The sequence below is a fragment of the Chiroxiphia lanceolata genome, chromosome 8 (genome assembly GCF_009829145.1).
Source record: "Chiroxiphia lanceolata isolate bChiLan1 chromosome 8, bChiLan1.pri, whole genome shotgun sequence".
Classification (NCBI taxonomy): Eukaryota; Metazoa; Chordata; class Aves; order Passeriformes; family Pipridae; genus Chiroxiphia; species Chiroxiphia lanceolata.
In genome coordinates this window covers 8,069,591-8,089,221 of record NC_045644.1, presented here as the reverse complement: position 1 = coordinate 8,089,221, position 19,631 = coordinate 8,069,591, and the positions used below count along the sequence as shown (strand labels likewise).

Sequence of the window (19,631 nt, the reverse complement as noted above, 5' to 3'; positions counted from 1 at the left end):
CACTGGCAGGTGTTCCCTCCATCAAGACTGTAAGTTCCTTAAGGCACAGACTCTTTTTCTGTGATGTTTACTGTGTTTGGCTTTGACATCCTGATCTGAGTTGGCCTCTTTTTTTCACACAAAGCACAAATAGATGCCCCTTACAGTAGTACTGATTGACTTTGATTTTTTGGGAATTCAGGTTAAGATTTAATGGTGTGCCTAGGAGAACAGGTTAAACTAAAACCCAAACAATTCCTGCCCCAAGGGTAAGAACTTCAGAATCTGGAGAGTGGTCAATTTGTATCTGATTCCACACACTAAAAGTGGTCACTTTGGACTTACCTATTTTGAGATGGTACCAGGAGATGAAATTAAATACCCTTTCTTCATCTGCTTGGAACAGAGACATCATGTCATAAATTCCCAATTTCAGTGTTAGGAGAAAGTTTCAGAGGGTTTGACTGACTGTAAAATGAAACAGGTTATAGTAAAGTTGGAAGAGATGGACTGTGTATGGAACACGTTTCACGAAAAAAAGAGAAAAGGACATTTTAGACAACTTCATTACAAAAATTACTTTTGCACAAGAACTTTTGTGACTGCTCATGTTATAAGCGGGAGGCAAAGTCTTGATCTGAACCGTAAAACGGGAAGATGGAGTAAACCTTAGGAAGGTGAGGTTTCCAAAACAAGCTGTAACATCTCTTCCAGTACTGACCGGGGCGAGTTCAAAGCAAACCGCCTCTGAACTTTGCAGGACCCGAGGAACACACCGCAGCAGCTCGGCCCGGCGAAGAGAAGCCAAGGTAGCGGACCGGGGGACACCAGAGCCTTCGGTGGAGCGGGTCGGGAGTCTCCAGGGGCTACCGGGGCCGCTCCCCCGCTCCCGAGCGCCGGGCGGGGCCGCCCCCGAGGGGCCTCCGAGGTGCGGGCGGTGTCCGCACAAAGCCACGGGGACTTCGCACCCCGTGCGGCTCCATCTCCCCATCCCCTTGTTTTCCATAGCGTGGGCGGCAGAGTGTGCTGGGAGCGCGGGGGAAGGGGCGGGCGCGGCGTGCGGGAGCTGCCGGTGCGCGGTTCCCCCTCCCCGGGCAGGACCCCCCTCCCCACCCAGGGACGGATCCAAGCGGACCGAGGGGCGGGAGGCGGCTCCGAGCGGAGATGACAATTAGCCTTTAAAAATGGCTGCTTGGAAGCTGTCAGCTGGGACGCGGAGGGGCTGTTAACCCTCCTCTCGCCTCCGCACGCCTCCCTTCTCCGCAGGGCTAATAGCGGAGCGGGGGATAAGAGCTCTCCAGCCCTTTCCCCGCCCCGCCGGAGCTCGATGCCGTAGCGGCTCCGGGGCCCGGCCGCCCTCACTTCCCAGCTGGCTGCCTGGCGAAGGGACGGCGTTCCCCGCCTCCTTCCCCGCGCTGCCGCTGCGTGTGAGCCGCGGGCACCGGGACCACAAAGGAGGAGGGGGAGCCGCGGGATACATGGTCCAGGGTGGTGTGCGCGCCGGAGGGGGGCATCTCTGGCGAGGAGAAAACACAAGGTCAAGAGGCGGCTCTTCTCCTCCTCCTCCTCCATGGAAGAAGACGGGAGCGATGAGCCCTGAGGAGGACGGCGAAGAGAAGGGGCGGATGGCTGAGCGCTGCCGGGCTTCCCCTCGGGACTGACGCGGGTGCGGAGAGCTGAAGGGGCCGGAGGAGGCAGCGCTGGGGTCGGGAGGGAGGGAGGGAGGAGAGGAAGGCGAGGAGGAAGCGGGGGGTTTGAATCTCCCTGGCTGGATTATCTCCCTTCAGGGGAAGCTGCCATCGCCGCCCGGCCTCGGCCCCTGCGGCCAAGATGGACCTGGGCAGCGCCGCCCGAGAGCGGGAGCTGCCCCCGCAACCCCGGCCGCCTGGAGACCTTTCCCCTCCGCTTGCTGCTGCTGCTTCGCCTCGCTCCTGGATGTGAACAGCTGGCTGCTCTTCTACGGCTTCCTTCTACCTGGATCTCTACCCCAGGTGCCCAGTCCAAGTCTGCGACAAATCTCCTGCTTCTCGGGTCATTGTGTCAACTCCACCTGTGTCTGCGACCAGGGCTGGGGGGAGACCAGTGCCAACACTGCCAGGGCAGGTTCAAGTAAGTCTCTGCTTATTACCATTTACTTCTTTCATCTCTACACCCTTTCCTGTCACTTTCACTTGCCTGTTTTTCGTTTTGACTGTGTCTGCTGTGATTCTGTTCATGTGTGGTGGAAGTATATGGCAGAAGTTAAGGCTGAAATAGGCTCCTCCACCTCTTAAGAGCACAGGACACAGTCTTCCGAAGGAAAATAGTACCTGCTGACTTACTGCTGAAAATAGGCTGCTCCACTTCGTGGGAACCGAGAGACAGAAATCGACCTGAAGCTGTGTCGCTGCTGTCCCTTCTGGAAGGGTCATGGAAATGACATGTGCACTCATAGGGCTGCCCAGGGAGCAAAAACTAGTAGTGGCTTTTAATGACTTTTTCCATCTGAAGAGTGAAAGTGTTTAGCTCATTCCAGTCTTCTTTTCTTTCAGATGTTCTAGTTAAGTGGATATTGCTTGGTTACATTCAGCACAACGTGAGTGCAACTGAGTGAAATGTACACCCCTAAGGACAAGGTTTGCAGGAGAGAGTGGAAAATGTAAACCCCTAACATGTTTTTGCTCAGTAGAGCTCGAACTATCTTCTCATTCTTAAAAGTGAATGTGATACCAAGTCATTGATCAGTATGAAAGAAGCACACCCAGACATTTGCTTTTCTATATGTAGTGGGAAAGAAGACTTAATTTATAGGGCTGTCACTTTCCTCCCGCCCCCTTTGCTATCAGCGTGAAGGCTGGATGTGAAGAATACTGTTTGCTGTTATTTTGCGATATGATCTTGGGCAGGACATCTCATTTCATTCCCTTGTAAAACACCCCTTAAAAGCAGGAACTCTATTTATTAAGTATGATGACATATATAGCTAGAAAGTGTTCTAATATCTGACTAATAACGAGACAACGGTGAAGTTAAGTCTTAGAGAATTCAAATCCTGGCTTTGAAAAATTGCTTTTTATAGGTTAACTGTCAATAATTGTTTTTAAAAACTTTAATTTAAAAATTGGGTTTTAGTTCAGTTTTCAGTTTTCTCTCTGGAGTACTGAAATTAAGCTATATAATTTACATCTCTTTTAGACATTTAACACATAGTTACTCATTCTTAAATAAATAAAAAGGTAAATCCACTAACTTGTTAGCTTGGGAAGGAGTAGCTGAAGTCAGACATGTTGGCTGAAGTAATGTACACACTGCTGAGAAAGTAACAATTCGCTGATAATATTTGGATAATATCCCATCAGTACTATTAACTCAGCTATAAAGGTAATGCAAGACAAATAAATACATCTTTTCTGCATATGAACTTGATAATAAGGTTTTAAAGCTGGTCATTTGTTGCCTGTATGTACTGGGGGTTTGGGGTTTGTCCTCCTCTGTGCAGTGGAACAATGGGCTAATTGCAGAGGGATTGAGAGTGAGGAGAGGCGGCCCAGGTGAATCTGCTTTGTGTGTGTGGATCTGCAGAGCTATAATTTCCTTGCTTTAAGGAGATTACTTGTATCCTTTGTCTTGGTGCCACTCGCAGCAGACCCTGATAATGCGAGGACCAAAGCAAACTGTAATTTCAGTTTCAAAGCTTGTATGACTTAGTGTATTCTCTGAATGGTTACTGGAGCCTCTGTCCTGTCCTTACAGGTATTATCTTGCTTATCTGTTGAAACATTTATATTTCTTGACATTGGTTGTGTTTGTCAAGTGAGGAAGCACAGTGGTTATATTTTTCCTTCTGGTAGAAAGTTAATAATCCATCCCCACCTAGAGGAAGTTCTGCCTGAATGTTGGAAGGGCACCTCTTCTGAGCTGAGCTAACAGAGTGGTTAATCGATGTGCTGTTGGAAGTTTTGATTTCTCATTAGCTCCTCTGCATTCTTTCATGCTTAGCTTTAGAAGTGATAGTGATGCTTGCATTGTGATTTTGATCACGGAAGTAAGCTGTTGGAGACCTATTTTTTTACTGAGGACACTTTCATAGCAGTATCTCTAATAGCTCATCTTTAATCTTTATTCTTGGAAGCAAAGTATACTTTGCAATGAAAATAAGCAGCCTAAGATTTAAAGCTTTTCAAGCCCTGTGAGTTGGGGATGGAGTGAAATATGTTAATCGTTTCTTACAATGCAAGCAGCAGCTTGGAGTGGTTGTATTTTGAATCCTGAAAAAAAAATTCAAGGGCTCCCCATCGCTGGAAAGAGAATGTTGGTCTGCCTGATGTGTAGGTGATTGAAGACCTTTCTGACCTCTCTGGGAGTTGATGGTTTGCCTTACTGTCGTGGAACATTTGCTTATTGTTTCTGTTTTTCTGTGAAGCTGAGCTTTATCCTTAAATAGCAGCAGTTTGACAAGTTCTGTTGAATGTACTCACTTCTGCAGCAGTTGCTTCTGTTAATAAGAATTATTATGCAGATTGTTTCAGAATGACAAAAATTGCAAAATGTGTTTGCGTTAGGACTGCATTAACAGCCCTTTCGCGGCTTGTAGATGTGATATACAAATGTTAATAGAAACTTTTTTTATTACTCTAAACATTTACATTGTTTCGAAGTTGCAGCTGTTTGAAGTGCCTGCCTGTGTCTGTTACCTAAGATTTTAATTGAACTTTTAATAGCCCAAATTGAACATGTGTAAAACCTGTCTCTACATTATTTGAAGAAACAGATTTTCAAGGATAGGCTTAAACCAGTTGAAAATAAAAGGGTCTTTCTTTTCTTCATCTAAGCGAAGTATGGTTATTTTTCCTCTCTGTAAATGAGTGACTTGCATTAGCAAGCACCTGTAACGTTATTTTAAGAGGAGAAATAGTCTACCTAAGGGTAACTTGGGACCATTAATTCTTTGGTGAGAGATGTGGAGTTTTTTACTTTGTTTTATTTGTTTTCTCGATTGAGAAATAATAACATAGCAGAGACATATCAGAAATAATTGATCAATCTTTGTAAGCAGGTGTCAATTGACAGTACTGTGGTAACCTTGCCTTTTCCCTGTAGGAGAGCTACTGAGTAAGTGGACTACTAAGCAAATGTTGCTCTGAGCTGGATGAAAGAAGGATGGATGGGGGATAAAATGAGCAGAAAGATTGTCCAGCACCAGTTTACCATTTTCTTACTCTTATTTGCCAACTTTTATTTACCTTTGTATTGTGAAACATGTGGTAACTCATTACAGAAATTGAGATGTTGCTATTCTTACTGCAGTGCATTCACATCTGTGTCACTCACTTTTCAGAATGATCTAGGCCTCATCTCTGGCTGATGGTAAAGTATTTCACTCTCTGTCCAGACTGGATATCTGAAAGGAATTCTGACTTCATGATTTCTTAAAACCTTTTTTTTCTTCCATCCCTTCCTCTCTGCTCTAAAAGAATACAAAACCTTTTTTTTTTTTTTTAACCAAGATAAAAAAGGGAAAATATATCTCCATATATTTCCATATATTTTAAATATATGGAAAGAAAGGGAAAAGGAGTTCTGCCAGGTGAAAGATAAGAAAACCAGTAGGTGAACAAGTTCTGTTTTTATAGCAGGGAGTTTCAAGAAGCACAAGATGTAAACAACCACAAGCATGAAAGGACAATGCACAACCTTGTTTTGCTAGGTTGATTTATCACGGAAGTGAAGCTTCTTATGCTACGTCTGCCACTCATTCTTCCCCTGTCCTATCTGTAACTTTGAGTTTGTTGGTCATTTGCAGTTTTCATGATGATATGAGTTTTGGCAGAAGGAAGGGGGAAGGGCTGCCTAGTTGTGTTATGAGACTCCAGGAAATTAAGGGACACAAACATTATGAATGGCCAAACTACAGGAAAAAGTGCTGTCACAGCTTCTGTGTATTTAAATGTCAAAGTCAACAGTCTTGAGATGCAGCAGTACAGGAAAATAGGTTTTGTTAGTTTTGCTACTCACAGAAGGACTTCTGAGAAGAAAAGAAAATCCCCCAGATCAGAGCAAAAGTTTCCCTTTCTCTAGCTCTGCTTTGGACAGGGGCATGTAGAAGAGCATTAGATAAAAATTTGCACATGAAATTGTTCTTCCTCCTAAGGTTTTGAGTACCTGAATGACTAAAAACATCCATTCTTCTAAAATTCTGCCTTTGAAAAATTAGGTTGTGTCTTCAGAGGCTTATTGTTGTTTATTTGATAACTGTGAGTCCCAATTGGCAGATGTGATGAAGCAGATTGTACAGGATAGGTGAGCACCTTTAAGGACCTACGCCTCAGTTAATCTGCTTTACCTAGTCCTAGATATCTAGTTGTTATGGAGAGAGTAAGAACAAATGGATCTATGTGATTATTAAACCTTGTCTCCAGATGTTCTTCTTGCAATTTTAAATTACCTTCTGCATATTCTTAATTTCTAGAGCTCCTATAAAAGATTTTGTGTTCTTCAAGGACAAAGCAATTTCCGAGTACTATCACACTCACAACTGAAATGTTAGAAGGGTATAAAATTTTGTTATTCCAGGCAAAATCCTTATTTTTATCTAAAACTCTGAATTCTGTTGTCTGCAGAATGACTCATGCAAGGAAAGTGTCCTTAAATTGCAGATTTTAAATGAATGATAATGTTACGCAAGAAGAGGTCTTTAGAAAAAACTTAGCTTTAGCTGCAGCCAGTTGAAGTTCATGCTGCTGTGAAAAGGGGTGACTTTATCCTTTACGCTTCTCTTTGATTACATCTTTCTGCTTCTTGTGTAAGCATTAATATTCCTGCTGAGATTTGAAAAGTATCAACAGGAACATATCTCCCCACCTCCCAGCCAACTTTTTTTTAAGCTAGCTCAGTTTGCTCAAGTTACTTCACTTGCATAAGCCTCCTGCTGACCAAAGGAGTTGGCAGCGTGAGCAGGTGTAGAGAGGAAAAGAAAATTGTTACTTTTAGAACTGGTACAGACTTAGTTTTCCATAACTTTAATGTAAAACAGCATCACCATTGAACTGGTGCAACTTTCATTATAGGATGACTCAGGATTTCACCCTGTATAATTTCGAAACTGCCTTTGTCATCGGCATGAACTGTATCTGATCCAAGTCATAATTATTCTTATTGACATCAGTGGAATTGCATGTAAGATTTTGCACCTGCAAATTGCCTTTTTATAACTGAACGTGTAAATGCTAATAAAATTAAACTAGTGGAAAAACATCACTGATTATGATTTTATCCTTATAAAACATGATCTTTATTTTGAGTTGATTTTAGTGGTGATGCTCTGAAAAATCTTTCTTTCAATGTGAGTTACTCTCTCTGTATTAAAATTTTAAACCACAACTACAATTTGTATAATCAGGAGATGTTGAATTTTTAAAGAATATTTTTTTTTAAAATCTTGTTTTGAATTGTAGAAGCATAAGCCATATGGCCGCACTAAACTCCCCCTACAAGCTAAACAATCTGCACTGAAAAGTGGTTTTTGACAGGAAAGCAGTCTTTTTGCAAATCTTAAATTAATTTTATTATAATGTATTTTTGTTAACGCTTAATACTTCCTTCATGGAAAAGACCCTTAAAAGCAAATAGTCCAACCACTGTCCTAACACTACTGAGCCCACCACTAAACCATTTTAATGTTTTTTTTAATGGATTTTTCTAAACAAGACCAGAAATGAACTCTGATTACCTATTCTTACCACTTGCCTTATGCAGGCTATAGGGTAACTCTTAATTCCTGTTTGAGCTGAGCATGTGCTTTGGAAGGCATTTCAGCATGTCTGAAAACACTTCCATTGACTCAAAGCCAATTATAGGCTTTCAAAATTCTTCTGTTGGTTAGTTATCACTGTTTTATGTAACCAGCAACAACAAATGCAGAATCCTCCTAATCCACAAAATCTTCCCTACCTAATTTTTTCTCTTTTAGTTACCCAGTTTTCTCATGGTCTGAGTCAGGCCTTTATTGCAGAACCCTTAGTAAGTGAAGTCTCTGTTCCCTGTGTAGGTGTAGATATGGTCCCCTTTTCCTCACTGAGAATGGAGAGCAATGTTACTTGAGTCACCTCAACATAAAACGGGCTTTTCCATCCTCGATTGCTCTCTTGGTTTATTGCCTCCCCTATTTTATCAGTGTTCTTGAGCTGTGAGTGCCAGAACTAGACGCTTTGTCTTTTGGTAGTGGATGTACTGGTGAAATGTAGACACAGAGTGACTTCTCCCCTGCTGCTTGGAGTCCTGCTGTGTGCAGCTGCAGAGAGTGCTGCTCAGCTTAGCACCGTGCTGGCAGCTCACACCATTATTTTCTGCTTCACAAGTCTTCTTGGAGTTGCTGTCTCCTCAGTACCAAGGCCCTGCTTTTCTCAAAGTAGTCTGAGAACTGAACACAGCCTCCCCTCTTCGGAGGGATATTTAATGGTGGAGCTCCCGACATGTATGGGATGTCCTTTTAAAAACACTCCTCTTTCCCCATCAAGCAGTAGATAATTAACAACGTACAGTGTCCCTTCCTGTGTGTATCTGAGACTATCTATAGAGTGAATCCAAATGCAAGTTAGGCAAAGGGCTGTGGATTCTGGAGTCTGGTTTGTTTGCAGGCTAAGTGGTTTGATACTTGGGCAAATAAGCGTGGAACAGATGGCTGATGGCCCTGCCAGCCCTTCAGACAGCAGCAAAGGCTGTTTGCCATTGCTTTGGGTATGTAAAAAGCTCAGTTGTATCCATGTATGCTTGTCTACCCATAAATGATACATAAATGCCTGTACAGGTTTAGCATTTAATATTTATTATGTTTTAAATTTATTTGGCAAATAAATAGTCTCGCACTGTGTTTCTCTTACTTCCTTTAATCAAAAAGAAGGCCTGATGATCATATTTTGAGAGGCATTACCATAGTTCATGTAATCTTTTTAAAATAAGTATGAGTAGTTTTTGAGATATCAGTCTATCACACTGCACTGGAAATTGATTTAATTGTATCAAAATGTGGGCATAAAAGGTAGGAGGTAATATGAGATACTACAGGAATATCCTTGGGATATTCTTGCATGTACTTACAAATGCTGATGAAAAAAGACCTTACTTTAAAACACTGTTACATAGACAATAAGAATACTTTGGAAAACTCATGCAATATTGGAAGAATTATCTGTCAGTGTCTACAAAATTTATTAGCTCTATGGTCTAGACTTAGAAAACATGCTGCAAAGTTCATGTAAGGACTAATAACTAATGATGATACCTGAAAACATGGGCACTCCAGTGAATGGCAGCTGTTAACAGTAATAAAGGAAAAATAGTGAACTACGGGCAAAGTAGATGTTTTCATGTGAGGTGGATGAGCAGTGGGAATTTTCAAAGTAATATTAGAGGGTGCCCTTTATATTCTTAAAAACCTAATGAGTGGACTAAGATTGCATTGATTTTAGAGCTACATGTGGATCAAGACTCTATTGAGAAATGATGGAACTAAGCTCAGTACGGTTGGTTACTTAGTGTTCATTCATAAGGTGCAAGAACTGTGTTTGGCTTTGAAGTTTCCTCCAGACAGAAAACCCTAAAGCTTTTAGACCTCTAAAAAGTAATTTAGTCACCAACTATTCCAGGGTAAACATCCTAAATTATCTGTTAATGCAACAGCATTTTCCAAAAAATTAATTCTGCTATAAAACTTCTCCCAAAATTTAGAGCTTATGTTATTCATCTGTAAGAAATGGTTTCTAGGATCTGTTTGAATCAGTATTTTTACATTTCTTAGCTAAGGATGGAAATGTGCTACTACCATAATCTGATGGCAAAATATCTAGTCTGTTCATGCTAGTAATGTTTAGAAACAAGCTAGATGTAGAATATTTCCAAATTTTAAGCAGCACATATCTGATAACCATGATTGGGGTAGGGGTTTTGAATCCAGGATATTCTAGGATTACCTGGCAATGGAACAAGTGCTGAATTACTTAAAGATTGGATGCAGGCACATAAAATGACACTCAATATCTACATTTCCTTATGGATTTCTTCCATAATTTATGTGCTTCAGTGTCTCATCTGTAAAAAGGAAATAATGCTTCCTGTTTAAAGACTTGAGGTGACCTATGACTATAATCATGAGGCACAACTAATAAGGTAGATGAAATTCTAGAGATTGCGTTTCTTCCTAGAAGATGATAAATACTATGGCATGAAGCACTGTTGTCCAAACTATACTGTGTATCTCAAACAGATAAGTAAAATTACTTCCTCATTAAGTCAGATGAACCAAAAGCTTGCAGTCTGTATCACTGCAGAATGATATTCTCTTATTCAAGAGACTCCTTAGAAAAAGTTGTGCATTGGCTGTCACTGATTAACATTTTTTTTCAGAAGAAAGACCCCTAAAGACCTAACCCTCAAACTTGGATTAAATCTTACAAACAAAATATTGTGATATGTTGTAGTACTTAATGGATATTTTGAAGAGTTACTGCTCTGCTTGTGGGAATAGAGTGTTCTATATTAGTCATTAAATTCCTATGCCAGTATCAAAGAATCACGAATTCCTAATTTGTAGGTTGATTACATTAATATTATTACAGAATTATGAATCTGGATTCATAGTCTTTAAATGTAGATTTTTTTAATTATAAATGGGCACTTTTATGCACAGATTTCTGTTTGTTACCATGTGTATGAGTTTTTATCTAGTTCTCTGTTATCTTGAAGGCTAATAACTTGCCTTCAATGAAAAAATGGATCATGTTGAGTATGTTATGAGATGAAGAACAATCAGAAGTGTCCCAAAGGACAAGTTTTTAGCTATGTATGTTACCAGTTGTGGCAGTAAAATGTAAGCAGCAGTGATTTTGGTCATAAGCCTGGGAGGAGAACTGGGGTTAGTAATATCTTTAAATATTCTGGTGAGCTTTACAGAAACTTTGTTCAAATAAACCGTGAGTGTCTCACTGTGGAACAAGAAGACAAATGGGCTTCATTGATTGCCACCCACAATCCAAGGACAGAGATAAATTAGTCAGAAAAACATCTTGCTAGTCATACTGCGGTTTGAAATACTTTCCTTTTTGTAATGGATAGAAGCGACTAAAATATGGCAAGCTTACTTTTCTTGTTAAGGCATCTCAGGTTTCAAAACTCAAAAAACTTTGATAAATTCTGACTTATGCAAATATAGTGAAATACTTTGGTAGTTCCAGCTTTATTAGTAAAACTGAAATGCTGATTAATCTGATCGTAGGATAATTTGCACCCTTAGTGTTTGTTTGTTTTTTAATCTATAGAATAAGAGTGTGCATATGTTAAAGTATGTATTTCTCATAAGGAAAATCCAAACCAAACATAAAATAGCTCTCAGTCGTGTTTGTGTGTGCAAGCCCAGTTGATGAAGATGCTTTGGAGGATGCTTGGTAATCAAACTTGTATGTGGTATATGCAAGTACCAAAGCAGTTATGGGGTAGGGGGAAATGAACTGTGTGCATAGGAAGTATCACAGAGCTGCTTTCATGAAGCTGCTTTTGTAATTCCCTCGGTATCAGCAGATCTGTTTTGTTTGCTTCCTAAGTCAGCTGAGGCTTTTCCAATAGGTAACTTAAAACTAAACCTTGAACAGGAGCTGGAAGGTGGTCTTGAAAAATGAAAAGTACTGGACAAACAAATAGCTGCTTTTGAAAACATGCAGATTTGCACTTGTGTGCACAGCTGTAATACCACGTTAAGACAGTTTTGTTAGAAAATATTTTTGCAGATGTTTTCTAAAACCTAATGCTGATATAAGTATTAAATTCAGAATGTGTGTATTAAAATCCATTCCTGCCATCCCCCGGTATTTGTAGTAGTGTAGCACTTTGTAGGGGCATCTAAGTGGCACCATTTTTTGAGGGGTTTTAATTTTCAAACAGCTTGTTCTATTTTAACTTTCACAGGGCAAAATATCCTCAATCTGTATTCAAGAAGTACTTACCTCTACTCATCTGTATAACACTCTGTATCTGGATATCTTATTTAAGCACTAGGTAGCCAGGTGTCACAAGGGCCTTGAGAAACACACATTTATTTTTTGAACTGTTTTACATGTAGGAAACCTGAAGTTGTGTGGTTGTCTAAGGTAACATAACAAATAAGTGACTGAATTGAAATGGAAGCTTGGGAGTAAATACGATGTTATGTAATTCTGTCTCAGTCCTCATTTTGGAAAGACTGAACTGTCTTCAATTTGTATGTTCTTTTTCTGCACATACATAGTGTAGTTTGAAGTTCTTTGTTTTCTCAGGTACCTTTACTGTGTCACATAATTGGATGCAGGAGAAGATATGAAGTTAATATGTATTATTCAGGTATGGATATATAGCTGGGGAGTTTTGCAATATTTTATACTAACGGTTTGAAACAAATACTGCATGCCATTCAATGAGTACGTGGGAGACCTCTGTTAATGCAGGTATAAATAGCGATATAGGTTAGAGGTTGATGAATACTTAGAGAATTGATCTTGAAAGGTGGACCCAGCAAATGAAAGCTGGACTGAGTTTGTAGTTAATCTATTGTCTGTGTTCATTTTGGTTTATTTTTTAAGGAGGGTGGGAGAGGTAGAGGAGGCAAGGAGCAAGCAAACCACAGCATAGGATATTGAGTTCACAAAAGGTGTTCATTAACAGGAATATTACTGGATTATTTTATTTTCAATTTTATATTCATCCTTGAAGTGTACTTATAGCATTTGGGGTTTGTGTGCATTCAGAAATCTGTTCTCTAACATAAAACTCTGAAGTGACAGACAGCTGAATATTCCTTTAAAATTAGACTTGGGTTTTCTAATTTAGATTGACTGTGTTTCTAAGTAGCAATTGGACTGGAAAGCAGAGACAGTGTCTGTTAGCTTCTCTTGGAATGATGAATGCTTGCAATGTTACCCTGAAATGGAATTTGAGAACATCTTACTCTGAATTTTTCCTTTGAGTTGTCTTGGTAATTTTGAGGTCACACTCAATAAAGATCTTATAAAGACCTATCTGTTATTAATAAAAAAACCCCTGTGGTGGAAATTCTTGCCTTCTAAGGGGCATTCTTTTTAAAGAGTCTTATCAGTTCTTTTTAACACTTCACCTGTAGCTCTTCACAGTTGCTGTTTTTTATATCATCCTGATAAATGTGTGTTTTTATTTCCATCTTCTCATGAAAACCAAAGCAGATGAAGGACAACATCAAGACACTTGATCTTAGTCCTTACTTGTAAATACAGGAATTGAAATTTAGTCTGGTTTTTTTCTGTAATGATCAAGGAGGGCATTGTGCAATGTGTAATCTAGTTGATGTTGTAACTTTGCAATCTACAGGTTTCCTTATTGTCTTTATGTAATTCACGGGGTACGGTGGTAAATTATTGTGCTTCAAGGCTGGGAGAAACAAAACTAAAATATGCTAATTTTGGTGAATATGGACTTAGTTGCACGTGTTCTTCAGTGGAAGAAATATTCTTTTTTGTTCTCATAGTTATGCCATTGCAGGCTTAGAGTTTAGTGTATCATATCTCTTATTCTCTTATACTTGAAGGCATCCTTTTGAGTAAAACAACATTATTTGGTGAAGGAGATTCTCAGGTATCCTATGTTTAGAAATCTACAATTTTTTTAGGAAGCAGCACCTTTTGGGTTTTTCATCCCTATTGAGAACTTTTTTCCTTTTCTATTTGTTTTATTGTTTTTGTTGTTAACACACCTGATATATTTAGGGGGCTGGCTGAGTTGATGTCAAACTGTAAGATAACAAGTTATGCAAACTTATCCTCAGTATATCATGTTTTTAGCAAATATATGTCTTCTGATATGGTTTAAATGTCCTCATTTTGTGTGTTTCTGTTTTTAAGGATGCTTGATTACCCTTGTTGAATTCTCCATTCTTTGCATGTTACATTCTTCTTGGTAAGATGTACTTGCCTAATGGTAAAGATTATTGTAGTCTAAAAGATTTTGTCATCGCTTCCATAGAAAAGTGGAAAATGGAAAATGCTGTGAAAAATCTGTATGGAAATGTCTGTGAGCCTGCAAACTATGGCTCTGAAGGGAATTATGGAACTGAGGTCAGCAGGTTTGTGTATAAGGCTGTTACTGTGCAAAAAAAGCTGCATATTCTGGTCAACACCAGACATTATATGTTTCTTTTTTGTGCATGTGCTCAACAGTATATACTGGTGGTGTTCAAGACATCTCTGTACTAGATTTCAGTGGTAACTTGGGTTCTAGGCTACATAAATCTGAGCTTCTTGCTGCTGTGAATCTTAAGGGTGGATTTTTCCATAATAGGGATGAGAATTTTGAAGGATCATAGAACGGTTTGGGTTGGAAGGGACCTTAAAGGTCATCCAGCTACAACTCCCTGGCATGGCAGGGATTACTCAGAGCCCCATCCAGCCTAGTCTTGAACACAGAGATGGGAGGTCACAGCCTCTCTGGGCAACAATTGTCTGTGTTTAAGACTATCAGAAGGATTTTTAGTTTTGTTTTTTTTCCTCCCCAATGTTGAATTGTGCTTAGTCTGGATTTGCTTGTGCAGTTCTTCAGGAGTTTGTGTACGTGTCTTTTTGACTCTTAAATTATTCACTCGAGCAGCAAAGAGAAAATTGCATGCCTGTGTGTATATGCATGATGTCTGCAAATCAGAAATACTATATGTATTTGCTCATCTAATTAATCATGTTGAGTTTTTGGGAGGGGGAAATAGACTTCTTCAGAAAGTAATTTTCAGGAGCTGTGTGGATAATGAACTCAGTTCAGAGGTTCCACGTACTTGCAGAAGTATTTGCTTGAGGCAGGGTTTGAAAGAAACTCTCTAAGGAGGTCACTCTGTGCAAGGTAAGGAATGTTGTAGAAATAGATGAAATTTGAGGACATCCACAAAATAAGAATTGGGGCTTGTAATTGACTAAGGATGGGAAACATCTCTTGGTTTTGGAGACAGGTTAACTTTTATGAAGGCATACACCATCGTAGATGTAGTGATAGTTGTAGGATAAAAATTAATGTAAATGTTTTATTAATAACTTAATTATTAATAAAACATTTAACATTAATTTATAAAGAAATAAAATTACATTAAATTTATATATTTTCTGCTAAATTAGTATTTATGGTATAACAAGGAATAATAAGGCTGTTCGTAATTTTGTACTTGCAAGTAGACTGCAGACCTATTGCAGACTCTCAGTTGCTACAGTCTTAAGATGTTGTAATTAATCTCTTTCACCTAATGAACTGTTGGGGACAGTATTTATCTTCCCAGTACTTTTAGAATCAAGCTGTTAAGATGTTGTCTCATGCTAAGAATGTCTTCATTATACAAATAGTCCTTCAAGCTATGAATTTAATTACATTAGTGTGGTGCTTAGAAGGGAAAATAATTATTAACTTTCTGCTTTTAGTTAGGGTTGTGGTTTGAAATATTTTCCTTGAATTAGATACGTCCAAGGCAATGTTCTCTTTAAGCATGTTTTATGCATGGGAAGAAAGGGAAATGCTTTTGTTCAAGTAGAATTCCCTATTCTCTCTTAAAATATTTTTAACTTATCCTTGTCAGAGACTTCTTGAGAAAAAGAAGAGTTGTTATTATAAAATCTGTGGGTCTTTGGATGCAGAACAGAAATTAGAATTTTACTATGGAATAAAATGGGAACTTGAAAAATAAAACAATAAATGGACCAGAGTGTGACTATTATTTTGGAGTAGTTGGGTTTTGAATTTGTGCTAAAGATCACAGAAGGAAAAAAGTTCAGGATGAATGTTAGTTTTTGATGTACAGTCATATGCTGAAGGGTAAGAGAAAAGAAATTGAATAAGTGTGGGGGTTTTTTTTGTACAATTAGTATAAAATGTGAATATTTGATTCTGTATCTGTTTAAGCCTGTTTCTATTGCTTCATTGAACTAATGCAGCATTTTATCAGTTGTCTTTGTTTTCAGTAAAAACGCAGTGTCCGCATTACTCAGTGGTTGTATCTGTATTTGTCAGGAATGTCTGAAGTTATTGCTCTCATGGGAGACACTTATTTTTCAACTCGTATTTTCTGTTATTGGTACTAGATATAACTCGATGTTCTAGGAATTGAGCAACAGTCTTTTGTAGGTGTTCAAAAATGTTATCAAAGTGCATTTGTCCTCTGATTTAGAGATGCCAGGACCATATCTGAAGCAGAATTCTGCTGTTTGTGTCATCTGGACTGAGTTGTCAGGATTGTATGAGTAGAAAGACCTTTTGTATTTAATAATTTGGCAAATGCATCTGACCAACAAGTACCAACAGTTAAAGTATCAAACCAGGAAGTTTTTAATTATACATAGAGGACCATTTCTGGTTGAAATGTGTGGTCACTAAATGTCTTCCAAGGATTTCAAGTTTTTCTGCATTGCGGGGAAAAACAACAAAGAAACAGGTAGAAAAGTGATGTTTATGAAGACCAATGGATTTGATCATCTTTCTTTTTTTTATGTATAAATTTTTACTCTGGGTTCTGCTATCTGTACTCGAATTGCCATTTTTAGCAGGAGTCTCCACTGTAAGTGGTCTCATTCTGTTGGAAGAATTCCATTGAGGGGGTGTTTATCTAGCTCAAAGACTGAGGGAAGGTCTTGCAAGAGTCCTGTGACTTTCCAGCGCTTCAGTCAGCCTTTCAGAGTGATAGACTTTTCCCATCTGTGCCTCAGAAGCAGCTGGAGTTTATGTTATTATGAACAAAAAGCCTCAGGCAGGGCTTTACATATGGTAGTTTTGTATTTTTCCCATATACAGCTGTATTATACTTTAGACATCGTACAGACCAGGTCGCAGTGGATAACACTCAGTTGTGAGTCTGCATTAAATCCCTGGTCTCACTTATTATTCTTAGAAGAATAGCTTTTAGTCTGTGTAACCTTCAGGTGATTTACACTTAGAGCTTTATTTTCTTGTCTAATACTCCTGGGGCTAAATGCTGAATTTCTCACAAAACCTGAGAAGCTTGCCTGTTTTCAAGTAGTTTTTCATATAGCTTTTCCTATTTGTTTGACTGGATGCACAAAGGAATATCAAACTACTGTGAACTGTTAACAGTTGGATTGTATTATAATCAAATTGTTCTAAGTGGAGCCTGAGAGAGTGGGGTGATCTGGATGAATAAATCTCAGTATTGATGCTACAGTCTGTTTTTGTTTGTTCCTGAGATATCAAATCTTAGAGAAAAGCAATTTTAAAGCAAATAAGTGCCCAACAATCAATAAATATAAGATCAGCATGGAATTTTGAGGGGGGAAAAAAGTTTTTAAAACAATTGATCAAAAAATTCCCTTTCAAAATAGTAATCAAATTGTTGATTTTTTTTTTAAAGCTCTGAAGTGAGTATTTAGTGATAGCCCCTATTTAAAAGCTGCCATGTGACAGTGAGTTTGAGAACTTCATTTCTATGAAAAATATCTTAGAGATTTTCTTACTGCCTTTACAATAAATGATATGCTCTCTGTTCCTATATCTTTTACTGCTGTATAAATCAGCAGAGAAGTTATGAATTTGTTTTGTATTGCTGTGTTGCAGATTTGTTGATGAAACAGCTTATTATATCATAAATAGATTTAATTGCATAATCTAATGGGAGAGGGGAGGTGGACTGAAGAAGGGTAAGAAACATCAATAACACCAGAAATTAAAAGATAAAAGGAGGCAAAGTTTCGTTGCTAAGCCATAGGAGCAATTCAGTTCTTAGGAAATGCAGAAAGAAAGTTTTTTTTATTTTTCCTCTAACTTAAACAATAACGGTAAATGACAATTTATATATAAGGAAAACAAGTATAAATCATAGAAGACTTGGTAGCACCCTTCATAGCATAGCTAAAACTTTACTGATCTTTGAGAGCATTTCTTGTTCCAACTACTGTAGTTTTGTGTTTTGAGATGTCTCCAGTGTGTGTAAGTGCAGAAGTAAAATGCATTGTTTTGTTTATGACTTATATTTCTATCAACCACTTGTGAATCTCATATGGGGACTCCTGCTCACCTCAGTTCTCTCCTAAATGGGAGGAAAAGAAACTATGCAGCCTCACATGCATTCTGTTTTAATTTCAGTTCCTCACAATTTAGGAGACTGACAATAATCTTTAGATTACTAATCCTGGATCCAAAGGTCTTGTGCGTGTTGGTGGGGGTGTTTATTTATTTATTTATTTATTGAACAAATGATTGAAGTTCTGTGATACTGGAATGTGCTCACTCTGGATACAAGTTTACAAGTATGAAACACCAGTGCACTGACTATGGGCTTTCACCACCAGTGCACAGTCATCTGAGCAAAATGATATGTTTAAGCAATGACTGAACTATTATTGTAGGTTTAAGATAAAACTAATTACTTAAATTATTAATAAGAGAAAATATGTAGGGTTTCTAAAGTATGTTTCCAATTCATAATGCTCCAATTTTTAACAAAGTCCTGTTAATTTTTTGTCAAAATTTGTTTTCAAGATTTCTTTTCTTCTCTAGATGAACATTGTAGTTGTCTGAAACTGCTATGAAGTTATAATCTTGAATAATGGGGCAAAGAGGTAACTCTGAGTCTTATGGGGGATGGAGCAGGGAGTTCTAATTTACCAAAAAAAGAAAAAAAAGCAAACCAAAAAACCAACATAGAGAGTGAAAATTAGATACTAGACTGTGAAGTTTGAATGAACATAAATGTTGAAATTTCTTTTATTATTTCTATTATGGTTCAGCCTTCCTAGGACATTATTTGGCATTGTATTAGGAACTGCAAATAGCAATTATTGTCTATTTGTTGTTGAATAAATGAAAATTATTGGGTCTTGTGCTATGTTAATTTATAGTTGTCAATTGTAGATTTTTGTAATTTTCAGTTATTTAAATGAGAGCTTTTAAAATTGCTATGTTCTTTTGCCTCAACTTTTGAATTTTTTTAACATGAAACTTCTTGATGAGGTTCCTGAAGTATTGTATATTTTTGTATTTCTTTTTCTTTTTTTCCTTTTCAAGTGCTTTGATTTTTTTTTTCTACTGACTTGCCTGCCTGCTCACCATTCTGGCAAATTGGGATTAATTAAGAAGGCAGGCAAGTTGGGATTAATTAAAAAGGCATGCCTGTAAAGCAGCAGGGATTTGTATGAGTTGAAAGGTGAAGCCTTGCATATAAAAGCAAAATATTTCTGAACCAGATAGATCTGTATGTATGTGTGAGTGTATGTATCTACTTGTATATCTATGTATGCATATAAAAATATACTTGAAAATAGAATTTTCTAGAGTGTACAAGGACATACAGATTCCGTGCTGTTGGTCCTTTGACTTGAAGCAGCTACACGAGTACTGGAAACCTTCTCTCTTTATCTGGGTTTAGTACCCCTAATCATTGCTGCTGAATGACAGTGGGAATGAGGAGGAGGAAGAGTTTCATCATCTCCTTATGTGCTTGTATTGTCATACCAAATCCTTGCCCCAGCATTTCTGTGAGCTGTGTTCCCAGGTTGCCTATCAAGATCTCTGAGGAGTTAGATAGGGAGATTCATACGTCTGCACAGACATGACATCTGACTTCATCCAACCAATTGCACCCTTTTATGGATGCCTGGAAGCACAGCTGCTGAAGAGTTCACAGCTGCAGTGTGGGAAAAAAT

At 38.5% G+C, this 19,631-nt stretch overlaps 1 protein-coding gene across 1 annotated transcript in view; it reads left to right on the top strand.

Annotated features, from left to right (window-relative positions):
- Positions 1-1,646: 1,646 nt before the first annotated feature.
- ATRNL1 (attractin like 1) overlaps positions 1,647-19,631 on the top strand; it is a gene marked incomplete at its 5' end in the record, with an annotated part of 477,341 nt that continues 459,356 nt past the window's right edge. Inside the window, 2 exon segments of the mRNA XM_032694659.1 lie at positions 1,647-2,049; positions 2,052-2,088. Of these exon segments, the coding sequence (XP_032550550.1) occupies positions 1,647-2,049; positions 2,052-2,088 (440 nt within the window).